At 35.9% G+C, this 14141-nt stretch overlaps 1 protein-coding gene across 1 annotated transcript in view; it reads right to left on the bottom strand.

Annotated features, from left to right (window-relative positions):
• The window catches only part of pik3cb (phosphatidylinositol-4,5-bisphosphate 3-kinase, catalytic subunit beta), a 67607-nt gene that overhangs the window by 28160 nt on the left and 25306 nt on the right, over nucleotides 1-14141 (bottom strand). The window contains exons 3-5 of the mRNA XM_087796391.1: nucleotides 8101-8296; nucleotides 6253-6481; nucleotides 2669-2898 (exon numbers count right to left, since the gene is read on the bottom strand). Of these exons, the coding sequence (XP_087652517.1) occupies nucleotides 2669-2898; nucleotides 6253-6481; nucleotides 8101-8259 (618 nt within the window). The 5' untranslated portion in view covers nucleotides 8260-8296. The remainder of the gene's footprint in view (nucleotides 1-2668; nucleotides 2899-6252; nucleotides 6482-8100; nucleotides 8297-14141) is intronic.

Raw genomic sequence — 14141 nt, 5'->3', positions numbered from 1 at the left:
ACAAGTCTGCACCGGTGAGAACTGAACGGCTTCAAATGCCAACACTATTGTTAGAAAATAAACATGACATTTCAAAAAAAAAAGAAAAAAAGCTGTAACTTCAAAGGGTAATTTAATTTACATTACTTTGGACTGGAAAATTAAAATGAGTTTAAAAAAGGTCAAATACAAGATTATAGTCATCTTTAATCCTGGAGCAACTACAAGTATTTTCTTTATAGTTTTATAATGGTATTAAAATGTATTAAAAAAAGAAATGTTTTTCTAAAAATCTAAAAACCTGGATTATCAAATCTTTTTTTTTAACCACAATAACCTACAATTATATCTAAACCTGATGGAATATCTGATAAAATGAAGGCCGTTGTAATGAGCAAAGATTAATCGATTATAAAGATTAATCTGAGTAAAGATTTTAACTCAATTATTTAATCTACAGCACAGAAGAACTCACTAAGCATAATTATTACATAAATAATGTATATCGCTTTCTTTTAAAATAAATAATTGATCACACTAAAAAAAAATGACACCCTTTGTGATTAATTAAAATTAATCCACAGTGATTAATCTGATTATTTAACCTTTAGCACAGAATTACTAACTAAGCATAATAAATACATAAATACTGTAATGTATATTGTCATCTTAAAAAAAATCCAATTGGTCATGCTACAAGAATTGATTCCATTTGTGATTAATCAAAATTAATCCATAGTGATTAACCTGATTATTTAACCTGCAGCAGAAGAACTAACTAAGCATAATAATGATATAGATTTATTGTTTTTTTTTCGTGAAAAATGCTTAATACATGAACGTTAATTTTAGAATAAATGCCATTTAATTGCGATTAATCGAAATTAATCAGATTAAAAATAATTGTAAGAGACCATAAATGTATATACTAGTATCTAAAAACGATAACTACAACTTTAATTGAACAAAAAGGATTATATCAATTCATTTATTATTTATCTTCGTGTTTCTTGTACCGTGTTAATGCTGAAAGTCTAAACAAAATGTAGTTTTTGTCATTATACAGCATTAAAGACTCTTTAAACACCGACCTGGAGCTACAGAGCTGCCACTGTCAGACCGAGAGCCAACCATTACACGAGCACGAGAATCGATTATCGAACCAGAAGAAGAGAGAGTTGTGTGCATGGAAGACGGGAAAGTGCGTGTCGACGCTCACGTGGTTTCACTCGCTCAGGAATGCGACGGGAAAATAACCTAAAAGCCATTATAAGTTTAAAAATACAGCTGGAATGACGCGCAAGAAAAACAGAGAGTTCTCTGGTAAACAACCGACATCAATTTGTACATTAGATAATGCTGAGTCAGACCAGAACGACCAAAATTACTGTTTGTAATCGCTCTTCCCAGGGACCTCAGTGGAGGTCTGTGGTCTCACAACATGCTACTTTGGATTCTCATTTGGGCCCGTTTGGGGCCCGACTCAGGTTTGCGTGTGTGAGGTTGTGATAGAAACCCGAGGAGTCTTGAATTGTAAACCTCACAATCAACACGACTCAGACCTCTCCGGAGAGAAGACGAGAAAGAAAAAGTTCCGTCATCGTCATCATCATCATCATCATCATCATGATCTTCATCATCATGATCATCATCATCATGATCTTCATCATGATCATCATCATCTTCCTCATCATCTTAATGATCATGAGGAAAATGATGATGATCATGATGAAGATCATGATGATGATCATGATGAAGATCATGATTAAGATCACGATGATGATGACGATGATCATGATGATCATCTTCACGATATCCATCATCATCATCATGATCTTCATCATGATCATGATCATCATCATCATGATCTTCATCATCCTCACGATATCCATCATCATCATCATGATCTTCATCATGATCATGATCATCATCATCATGATCTTCATCATCATGATCTTCATCATGATCATGATCTTCATCATGATCATGATCTTCATCATGATCATCATCATCATGATCTTCATCAACATCATCATGATCTTCATCATGATCTTCATCATCCTCACGATATCCATCATCATCATCATGATCTTCATCATGATCATCATCATCATGATCTTCATCATGATCATCATCATCATGATCTTCATCATGATCATGATCATGATGATCTTCATCATGATCATGATCATCATGATCTTCATCATGATCATGATCATCATGATCTTCATCATGATCATGATCATCATGATCATGATGATCATCATCATGATCTTCATCATGATCATCATGATCTTCATCATGATCGTCATGATCTTCATCATGATGATCATGATCTTCATCATGATCATCATGATCTTCATCATCATCATCATGATCTTCATCATCATCATCATGATCATCATCATCATGATCTTCATTAACATCATCATGATCATCATCATGATCTTCATCATCCTCATGATCTTCATCATGATCATCATCGTGATCATCATCATCGTCATAATCCTCATGATCTTTATCATCATCATCATCATGATCTTCATCATGATCATCATCATGATCATCATCCTCATGATCTTTATCATCATCATCGTCATCATCATCATAATCTTCATCATCCTCATGATCTTCATCATCGTCATCATCATCCTCATCATCCTCATCATCCGCCGTTGTCGTCTCTCACCTGAGACTGGTCAAAGTGGATGGTGACCTTCAGGTCGGCCGGCGGGTCGCTCTGTCCGTTGGCGAGGTCGGCGTCGCTGGCGAGCTCCAGCTGAGGAGCGAAGCAGGCCTGCAGCCACTCGTTCCACGTCATCATCTGGAGACGCTGCATCCTCTCCTCGCTGAGGCGGGACATCTTGCCGCGGAAGTCCTTCACCTCCTGGTCGTTCAGGGCGTCCAGCTCGTGGAGGCCTGGCCAGGAGAGAGAGAGAAAGAGACCCTGATCAACATTTGTTTGGAAGGGTTTCAGATGGAGATCAGAGGTTCTGGGTCTGCGGTGGTAAATGGGGTCACAGCAAGGGCCAAAATGACGGTCCAAGTCAAGGGTAGAAAAAAGATAACCGTCTGTGACAGGAAATGAGATTCTGATGGTGATATTCTCAGTTTTCTATCTCGATTATCTGATTATTTTCCCATCAAAATCCCTTTCAATTGACAGTTGTTGACATAGATATTTTTCTTATCTTAAACACTGACATCTTGTTTCACGAGTCATGTTGTGTAATGTTACAACCCTATGAGCAAATAATTGGACAACCTTTTTATTTTTTAAGGGAAAAATCTGCAGCAATAGAATTATTTAAAAAAAAATAAATAAACATGATATACATATGTGCACCTTTTGTTACTTTAACATAACTTTTTCCCAGTTGGTATCTGGAGCAGTAAGACTAACTAAAACCGTATTTAGACAGAAGGTTTAATCTTATCACGTCCATTAAAGAAAGACATTAGAAAGAAAATTGGACTCATTATTTCAAAGGTGACAGGAAGCTGACTTTTTCTTGTACGTTGTTGTTGTTTTAAAAAGACCAGAATGAAAAAACATTAATTTCCAGCATTGTATCCAAAACACCACAATAAATTTGTTGTTTCTTCCATTATAACATTAAGCAAACAGATAAAATACAATAGAATGAGATGAAAAAAAACATGTATTTTTAATTCACATATTTAAAAATAGACTGTAACGGATTTGTCCCTTTTGAACTACAATCATGGAGAACCGTTTGTGCTATTCATTTTTAATTTTAATGAATAATTATACACTTCAAATCATCATCATTTCCTGATTTATTACTTCTTTTTTTTATTGTCGTTTCAATTTTTCGTTCTACATAGTTAAAAAAATTTATTAAAATTTTCCTTTTTGTGAGGAATTAGTCCTGCTTGTGTCATCCTTACCATAAGTAGCTTACATGTCTATTACTAATTATTTTACATGTTTTAATGTTTCTGAGTGAAGAAATCATATTTTACACAACAACCATGATTATATGCATTTGTTTCTTCTCGATTAAACTATTGTAACAGTTTATTTTAGTGTCTAAACAAGAAAGATCTGTCTCGCCCGCAGTTAATACAAAACTCTGCAGCGAGAATTCTGAGCCGCTCTAGTAGAAGAACTCACATTTCTCCGATCCTTAAAACTCTTCACTGGCAAGTTCCTTTCAGGATCAATTTTAAAATTCTGGTTCTTACTTTCAGATCTATTCATGGTCAGAGCTTCCATCAGTAATCTGATCCAGCCTTACACCCCAGCTCGGGCTCTGAGGTCTGTGGATCAGAATCTACTTATGGTTCCTGAACACGCATCTGGACCAGAGGAGAGAAATCCTTTGTGACCCTGGTCTAGAAAGGTGCTTTACAAATAACCTTTACTCACTTACTTGTACACTTACTCAACTTTCAAATGCTTGGTTGCGCAACTTTAAGAAACATCTTAACTTCAAAAGCAGTTTTTAAATCAAAATATGTGAGAACGATGATGTTTTCTATTACAGTGCACACAAGGTTGTCGTGTATAAATGTGCGAGTGTGTGTTTCCAGACGCGCCCGTGGGGTCTCTTTCGAACGTCTCTTCACTCTCGACAAAAGCCGTTAAAAAGATCATGTCAGACCAAAGTGGAGCCAGGAGCAGCAGAATATCAATATCGTCTGAGTCGACTTCAATTAGACTCATCTGTTCTTCGGAGGAATCCTTCTGAGGACACGACACTTCTCCGGCGTCCTGCCCACCATCGGGTCCTCAGGATCTCATCACATCTCATACGTCCGTCTGGACCTTGTGAACTGATTTTTCTTTTGTTTAATGAAGTATTTATTACTTGTAAACATAAATCAAAAATACATTTGAATTGAGGAAAAAATGAATGAAGTGGCTTCATATTATATTGAAATACTTTATTTACTTTCATAACCCAGGATTTTTTGTGGTGACTTTATAGAATATTGAATTTTGTTTTAATAATGTCATTTTATTTAATTCATATCATTTAATTATTTTAAATTAAAAGAAAGGGACATTATAATAAACAAGGCAAATAAATAATTAATCAATAAAATTACATTAAATTAAATGTTCCGGTCCACATCGCTCTCAGTCTTGAATAAAATGGATTTTAAATTATATTATATACAATTTAATTACAACTTTAGATTAGTTTTAATTCAATTTACAAGTTTAAGACGTTTATTTTTTCATCTATTTTTCATTTGTTGTCATTTTTCTTGTTTACCAGTTTGTTGTTCACACACGGTTTATTTTTAAACGGTTTAATCATGCAGAGATATGGACTGACAGGTGATGGAAGACATGCTACGAGTGCACTTTTCTCCTCTATCTGTCGTGATAGCAGAAGAGTTTCTTCTCTGAAGACTAAGAGCTGCTGCTCAGGAGATGCTGTCAATGATTTACGATTGACAAACCAGCTTAAAGTGTTATTTCTTTATGGCACCGGCTGACCCGAGGAAGTAAATGTATGGAAGTATATCAGAGCCAGAATATTGAATTGTTATATTTCTTGTTAAATGGTGTTGAATAATTTCAATAATTAAATTAAATGATTGGTAAATTGAAAAATGTGTTTTTATTTAATATTTTTTAACCGATAACTTGCATATTGAAAGAATGAATTCCTTTTTGTTCCTTTTAATACAATTATTTCTATATTGAAAGGTTTAATTTGTTATTTTAAATAGTTGAATAAAATGATAAAATGACCAAATAACACAGTTTGATATTCTAATTTGGTACCATTATACCAAAACATTCTGATTGAATTTAAAAGGCTACACATTTAAAAAATATGTTGTTTATAAAATGTATTTTTCAATGATCAAAATTAGAATCTATAAATATAAATTACTTACTTATTTACTATACGTGTAGAAAAAAACAACAACATTATTTTTGAATAATAATCATAGCCTTTTAAATTTAATATAAATATGTTGGGGAAATGATACCAAGAATTTTATATTGAATTTAAAAGGCTTTAAATTAAGAATTATTGAATTTAGGAAATGTATTTTTGCATAGTTGGCAGTCCTGAACTGTATGTGTCAAAAAATGTTTAAATTATTTAGTTCAATTATTTAAAAGAAAAAACTATTCATCATTTAAAAAAGATTTAAATAAAAAAGATTTAACATGGGAAATGTTCATTCAATATTCTGGCGCTGATGCACTTATATTCAAATGACTCAGTCGTGGAGTCACGAGTGTATTTTACATATGCATGAACACATTTGGGTTGGAATTACCCCGGTTGATGAGCACGCCGATCTTGGAATCCAGGACCCGCTCTGGTCTGCCGCAGTTTCGCGTGACGAGCTTGAGGACCGGCAGGAACGGCCTCACGTCACACAGTCGCCGGGTCTCGTCCTCCAGCTCTTCGTGCACGGCCGCCTGGTTGACGCACTCGAACATGTGGCTTTCCATCTCGCCCAGGGCGGGAAACAACGGGAACGTCTGCGCTTGCTTCCATAGTAGCTGCGGAGACAAGAAGGTTTTACTGCATGAATGCACTTAAAGGGTTCTTTTAAAAAGAACCTTTGTTTTTGTGCCCAACGATCTCGATTCCCAACACGCTCCAGTAAAGCATGTTATGCTATGTTCTGAGGTTAAAAAGCGTGACTTTCATGATCAGCAAAAGTGAGTCATGGGAACATGAGCGAGTCGGCGGGTGAGTAATCTGCATCAGCTAATCTTGGCATGATTCACGTCTGTGCGCGTCTTAAAACGTCCGTCTGCTCAGAAACCACAGCCGTGTCCCGCTAACAAGCAACAAACATGTGGAGGACGTTCAATCACTGACGCTAGAATCTCTAGTAAACAACGTGGACAGAAAGGATTTGATGGAGGAAGATACGATCTGGGTTTGACACATGACGTGTCGTATTACTGTGATGGATTGATGCCAACGAGGCTGTTAAAGTCCACAACGTTTTCAATTCTCTTCCTAAGAAACCCTCAAAGAATTAATCGGAATCAATCGGACATTTGATGAGAGATCAAGAGAAACGTTCCGAGGAACTCCATCAATGGTCCTCGAGTTCCTGGGAAACATCTCTTCGGGTCATGATGTGTTGAGAAGATTATATCGTCATCAGAAAAGTAAACCTTCTATGCTTTTGTCGATGAGTTGCAGAGTCAATTTACACCAGGAACTTCCCCTACTTTTAACTGAAAAATAAACTGTCATAATCCCGGTTCTCTGAAGAGGTGGTCCCACCAACTGTCCGTTTTTCCATTCATTTTTGTATATTCAAATAAAAAGTACATTGACATGTTGAGTGGCTAATGTTATGCGCGAGATTAACCAAAATAAAGACAATTTTTTAGGCTCTAATCTATAGCTAGCTTGGGTCAGCTTGGTTCTCTCAGGGGTCCCACAGGGGCCCTAAAGAGATCTTCCTGGACTTAAAATACCGCCATTAACTAGTACCACTAAAGGCAAAAAATGCGTAAAAAAAAACAGTTAAGTACTAACTAACCCTTATTATCAGCTACACTATTGGTTATTATCTTATTTTCTTCATATCTTTCCAAAGGTAGGTTTTAAACTAAACTATACCTGTAGCTAAAATATTAATCATGTCACAACCTTTTAAAAGTCGAAAGTACCTCCAATATCTTTTGGCCTTCTTTTAGCCATTAGCGTCGGAATCTAGCTAGCACCTTTTTAAGTTAAAAGCAAGTTAAAATATGTCAAACTGAATTACATGGCCGTTGAATTTTTAGTTTCAAATATTTTTTGCAGTTTTGTATCTTTTTAAAATCTTCAACTAAAGCTAAGGGTACTTGACTAGTAACTAATACTTACATGCTAATGTTAAACATTTATCGCCCACGAACAAATCCTTAAAGGTAGATGAGGCTTCATAGAAAAAAAGCTAATGAGGTGAAATCATGATACAGTGTCTTCATTTTGAAAGACCACTAGAGGGCACTCTCAGTTTGAAAATGATGCCAATGATGATGCCAGGCCTTTTAAAATGCAGACCGAGTATCACGATACTTGCAGTTTCATGAAGCTTCATCAACCACTAGTTAAATTAGTTAATTTTCTTTGGACCATGACTCTTGTTCATCTAGTTGAAGCGTCGTACCAGTTTGATGTGCTGGATCGTAGCCTCTTGTGGAACGTCCATCTGGATGTAGATGCCAGTGGGCAGCAGGAAGTCCATGGTGACCTGGTCTGGAGCATGGCTGGCCAGAGCCTGGTGGGCCGCCCACATGTCCAGGTGGTCCGTCATGGCAGGAGGCATGGCAAGGAGCACCACTCACTACCTCAACCATAAGGACCTGGAGGAAAAACACCAAAACAACAAATGAGAAGACAGTAAAAAAGCCAGCTTGATACAAACAAAATGAACTTTAGTGTTCCTTCCTTCGGTAGGTGCGTATCGGTACTTTTGAAAATTGGTATTCGTAGTACAAATACTCTGAGTTTCGACACTACACAAAGGTCTTACTTCTTTCACCACTCTTGGACGTTGACCAAACAAACTTTATATTTATCAAAAAGTTTGTTCTACTGCGTGACGATAATAGTATGTTGTAGCACGGTATCCATTATTAGATTTTACTCTGTATTACTACAAAAGGCTTTGTGACAAAGTTGTAAATCTTGACAGATTTTTGAGCACCTTGTCTCACAGAAAAACCTGGTGTAGGTCAGTAAACACAACCAGAATTTATACATAACATTTTCCCAGATTATAAGGTGCACTGTTGATTTTTGAGGAAAATAAAAGTATTTTAAGTGAGCCTTGTAGTCCGAAAAATATACGTTTTCTGGTTCATTCAAATCACTTTTTTAATAATATTTCAAAAGATGACTCAAATACGGGACATTAATACATTAAATAGCATCAAACAAGAGATTAGAATTTAGCCTCACAAGGTACTTGAACGACAAGGTACTTGACTCCCATCGGTTACTTCATAAAGAACAGATCGACTAAAAGTCCAACTCAGTTTCCATTCCAACCACATCTGCCGCCACCTTCCCTTCTTCCTCTTGCTTCATATCACCGTAGACCCGGAGTAGCCGTCGGGTACATTAACTCTACCACTTGGTCACAAGTCCATCTCTTCTTGACCCATTAAAACCGACAGCCATGATTGCCTCTAATGGTCCTGCCCCGTGATGTTAAGTGCCTGAGATACCAGTACAAGAGCGCAGGGCGTTTCCACGGCGGCGGTGCATCTGGACCCATGCGAGCCACTTAAGCCACTCGGACGATTATCCATGCAAATGGAACCACGAAGAGTGATAATCAGCCGTCGGAACATTGCTCCGAGGTTTTACACAGTGAGGCATAATGAGGAAAAGGAGGAAAAAAGAAAGTGTATTGACAAGAATCTGGGATATGATGCGTATCACGGTACAGGGTCAACGATACGTCATACTGTGATACTTTAGTAACAAGGATATATTTTTAGTATTTTTGTTATGTACTTGACTCTGGTGTTGCAGAATTTACAGACCACAAAATACGTCCAAACGTCAGCTTTAAAAGGTCACTGTATCCTCTCGTCCTCAGTCACCACCTTGTTTTCATTGTTCTATTATTCCTGACTGCTGCCATCTACCGGCAGGAAGTTTAATTGCAACACAAAAATGAACAAATGCCATGAATATTTGCATGTTAATTGTAATGAAACGAAAAAAATCTTATTTTATTTTACACACACTTTGTTAAAATGTATAACGATACAAGAACTTTGATTGAAGAAAAGTCAATTGAAAGCCGAAAATGAATAAATGCATTTAAAAAAAATAACAATTAATAAAGTTTTGTTGAATATCAGAACAGTATTTTGAAAAAATATATTGATATTGATATTTAGGTATTGATATTTTCTCACACCCATACTGTATTGTCAAAATACACTAAATATGTGCGCATGTACATGTGACACAAAAGACAATTATTTGAGGCCTGGCTTCATGAGGATGATAAACTTAAAAATATGAACCAGCTGATGACAAAGTTGTAACTGCTTTTATTTCTTTGAAAACCAAAATATGTCCAAATTTTAAATAAATTCAACAGTATCCTCTCGTTCTCAGTCATCAAAATGATCTCATCGAGTTTTATTTTTCCTTAAGCTGTGCAACACAAAAAGAAAAAAAACGGCGTGATTAATTTGTATACACAATTTGTTCCTAATAAACCACAAAAAATAATGATAAAAAAAAGAAAATATGATTTGAAAGCCACTCAAGAGTATTGATATTTCCTCAAAGCCCTAAACCCGAACGCCTTCTTTGACTTCAGGTGGCGGCGGGAAGAGACTCACAAAGGCAACACACAGTGAGTGATGTAAAAGAGGTGCATTACATAAATGCAACACGACACCGTTTATGTCTGCGCACGGCGGCGCTGGATCAAGGAAGGACGCGCCAGAAAGTACAGTACAGTCGTATCAACGCTCGTCGCGTCAATTACACGCTCGAGATCGTCTGGGACACTTTAAAAAAAAAAAAAGAACCCGTCTGGTCATGCTGTGACTCAGAACCAACCATCCAGGGTTATCGAGGATGTGGTGGCAGAAGGCCAAGCGCTGCCCCGGTCAGGTTTCATCGAGCGGCTCGGGAGGGAACACGAGGGTCTACCAGATCAGGGAGAGTGTTTCATGTGACAACAAACACAAGGGCCGCGGGGGATTCGCTCCGACGTTAACGGTGTAGTCGCCATGTTAGCCTTTTTTTTTTGCTCTACGTTCTGCCTTGAGGTGGAACTGCGAAGGATTCGGTGTAAATAAAGAGTCAGAAATATGAGCTTTTATTGCCGTGTCGGAGCTTTCTCAGTGAACTATATACTGATGTTACTGAAGGAATATATTTGACACTTTAAATCGTAGACGAAAGATGATACACTTTAGTTGAAGGCTCATGTTTTAAAACATTTCTAGATGAGTCAGTTACCATTAATGATGCCCGTTTTTATTTATTGAGCTATACTTGTGATGATTCCTTTGACTCAGACGCCAAATTCCTGTTGATCAAACGTGTTTTTGGACGAGAAATGTATTTTAATGCGAGGGTCTGACCATGACGACTCTCACCATTAATGTAAATCTCATCTTCCTTGTGGAAAAATGACATTTTTACAATGAACTAAATTGATTTTTTACGTTTTTTTTCCTCTTCCCTTTGTTTAAGAGCCATGACCCCTGTTAAGAATACTTGTGTATTTTTATTTGTTTGATAAAGGAGTGGGAAAAAAAAAATAGATCTTTGATTTATCTTCTGTATTTTTTCTCTGTATGTATGTTTGAAAAATCAATGTCAAGTTATAACAAATACATATTTCTAGACAAACTACCCGTCTTAAGCAACATCTTTGATAATACACACTTTAATTAATGTTACATTGTATTTTAATATACTTGTATTAAACTTAAAATGGGGACTTAGCTCACCCAGCTGTCCAGGAAAGGTATAACATGCACACATGATACATGTGTTTAAGGGTGACTGTATTCTGAATTTCAAACACTGCAGTATAAATACTCTGATGTTTTATAAAATACAATGTCATATCCCTCTTCTAGTCAAACAAATCGTAGAAATAATATACCTCAGAATAAACTCTCTGGTGTCAAGAATGTGAGAATATAAATAACATCTAATAACAGAAAATAGCCTACTATTCAAGGTTTTTTATCATTGTCTAAAGCAATATCTCTTATTGAGACTAATTCCAAATGTATAAATCACTACATCACAATAAGATTTAAAAACTATCGTGTAAAAATGTCAATAATCAGATGGGTCTCGAATCCAGAATTCAGGTTGAGAGCAGTAGGTCGTAGCCACGAGATATATTAGCTGATAATAAAGACGCTTATATTGCCATTCATGAAACTTTTATATCATTTTGTGGACACGACTTATTTTACCATGTCATATTTGAATGCTTTATTAAAACTAATATCAACTTGTTAGTTTCATATGTAGTCAAAAGGACCATTTTCATCTCACAATAGGGCAAGAAATCTAATATTTTAACACTGGTATATTATTGGAATCCATCGATACTGAAAGTCCAGGTATCAGTATTGAGACTTTAAAAGGATGCTACCTACAATATATGACTTATTTTTCAGCCACAGACTTTAAAGTTGTACTCTTAAAAGGTCTGACTGGGCCAGTGGGCACCGAGGCACCCCTCAGGGACCATGTGATTAGACCATGGGCCCTTCAGGCTTGGATCTGGTTTCACCCGTGGGTTCAGATGTCAGGAAGAAATGTAGAAACTGTTGAATCAGGATCTTGACGGAAACAAGAGATTATGGGAAATCTTTTGAGAGTTCCAGGACTTGGGTTTCCAGCGCTCAAAGTCTATCTTGGTAAATAATAAAAAGTTCCTAAAGTGTATTTTTGTGAGTTTTATTCATAAGTTCAAGCAATGGTTAGAGCAACAAGTTACAATTTCTATTAGGAAAAAGTAACCAAAAAGACTAATAACTTGATTTTTATTGGATTTAAAAGTTAATATTAGACATGAAATATGCCACAAATTAAGAATCTTAACCAGATCTTCTAAATGTATTATTTTTTTTAAATCGTTTTCTTCTCTTAAACCTTCCTTGAAAAGCTCTTTCATCTACTGAAGGCTGAACATCAATCTGAGCCAGTAGCATGGGACCAGAAATCGATTAGAAGGTGAATATAAAAGACATATAAAAGACATGGAAGTGAAGATTTCTCCACAGAAAATGAAGTGAATGAGTTGCTCTGGACGTTCCTCCAAACAGGCCCACGTTGTGGAGGTCATGGTTGACAGATGTGCCGCCGCAGACACTGGTGTCACTCAGCCGGTGGTTTCTAAAGCGCTCTGTCCATCCGTCACAGTCACTAACACTGCGTCTGTGTAGCCGTTTATACATCAAAACTCAGAGAGGAACATCCACGAGTGAGAGATGGTGATTAACAACCCTGTGACCCATAATATGCTCACAGTGCACTTTATTTACTGACTAAGACGTGCACAGTCTGCCAAGAGAAAACTGTTTTTTTTTAAGATAATTGAAGAATGGTTGACTTCTATCGCATGAATTTCTCCAGGATATCCCATAATGCAGTCTGTTTTGTGAAGATGGAAAATGTTGAATTAGTTTTAAATGGATTTTTGACAATATAGGTATTTTTTTTTCAACCCTTTTAACCTAAAACTTATAATAAACTGGAATATAAAGTTGATTTTGCATATTAATTGAGTCGAGTACAAGGTTATAAATGTTACAAACCTGAGCTAATTTTTTCAATGACATTTCCCCAAATTATGTTAACACACTACACACGATTGATTTGATATTCAGAAAGTTTTAGTTTCAAGTTTTTTGTGAATAAAAGGATGAAAACAAAAACAATCCGATAAAACAACCATTTACATACAAACAGTGTATTTATATTACCATTTTGTAATATTTTAATCAACGTTACTAGCCCAAGAACACAATTAAAATTCCAAAAAATGAGATTTACTTCATTAATCCCTCTTGAGATCTACCTCGGGAAATTGGGTGTCCAGTACACAGCAGATGATAGTTTCGTAAGAACCAGAACAAAGGGCAAATAAACAAGTGCAAGGGACAAAATAGTACAAAAATAAAGAACATAGATCAAAGGAAATGACACAAAGAATACAAAGATTAACATAGAATAATAAGCATGAGTAATAATTTCCGACAACTATAATCTCTTTCCCTTATCTCATCTTTACCTCTGGCATCTTATCAAGTCACCATATCAACATAAACATTCATCTACTTTTATTTGAGCAAACGAATCCGACGAGAAAATGCCTTGACGGACCAGATTCGACACTCGTGTGTCAACAATGCTTTCTGTATCGACCACATTTCGAAGGTGATGAATGTCACTAACCAGAGTTTTTTTTTTATTGAATGTTACCATATATCATGGTAACACAAACGACAATAATTCTATATTCACATAATTTTCAAAACAACTGTTTTTTCCTGCTAAAAACAAACAAATAAAACTAAAACATTGTATTTACATACATACATGTATTTATGTTTATGCTACCATTTAAAACTTAATTTTAAAACTCAAAAGAATGATAAAAGACTTCAGGAAAAGACATAGTTAGAGCAGCAACAATCTGCT

This window comes from Callionymus lyra, chromosome 7, assembly GCF_982586985.1.
Source record: "Callionymus lyra chromosome 7, fCalLyr1.hap1.1, whole genome shotgun sequence".
Classification (NCBI taxonomy): Eukaryota; Metazoa; Chordata; class Actinopteri; order Syngnathiformes; family Callionymidae; genus Callionymus; species Callionymus lyra.
Note: the sequence above shows the minus strand (reverse complement) of the source record. Positions and strands in the feature narration are given on the sequence as shown.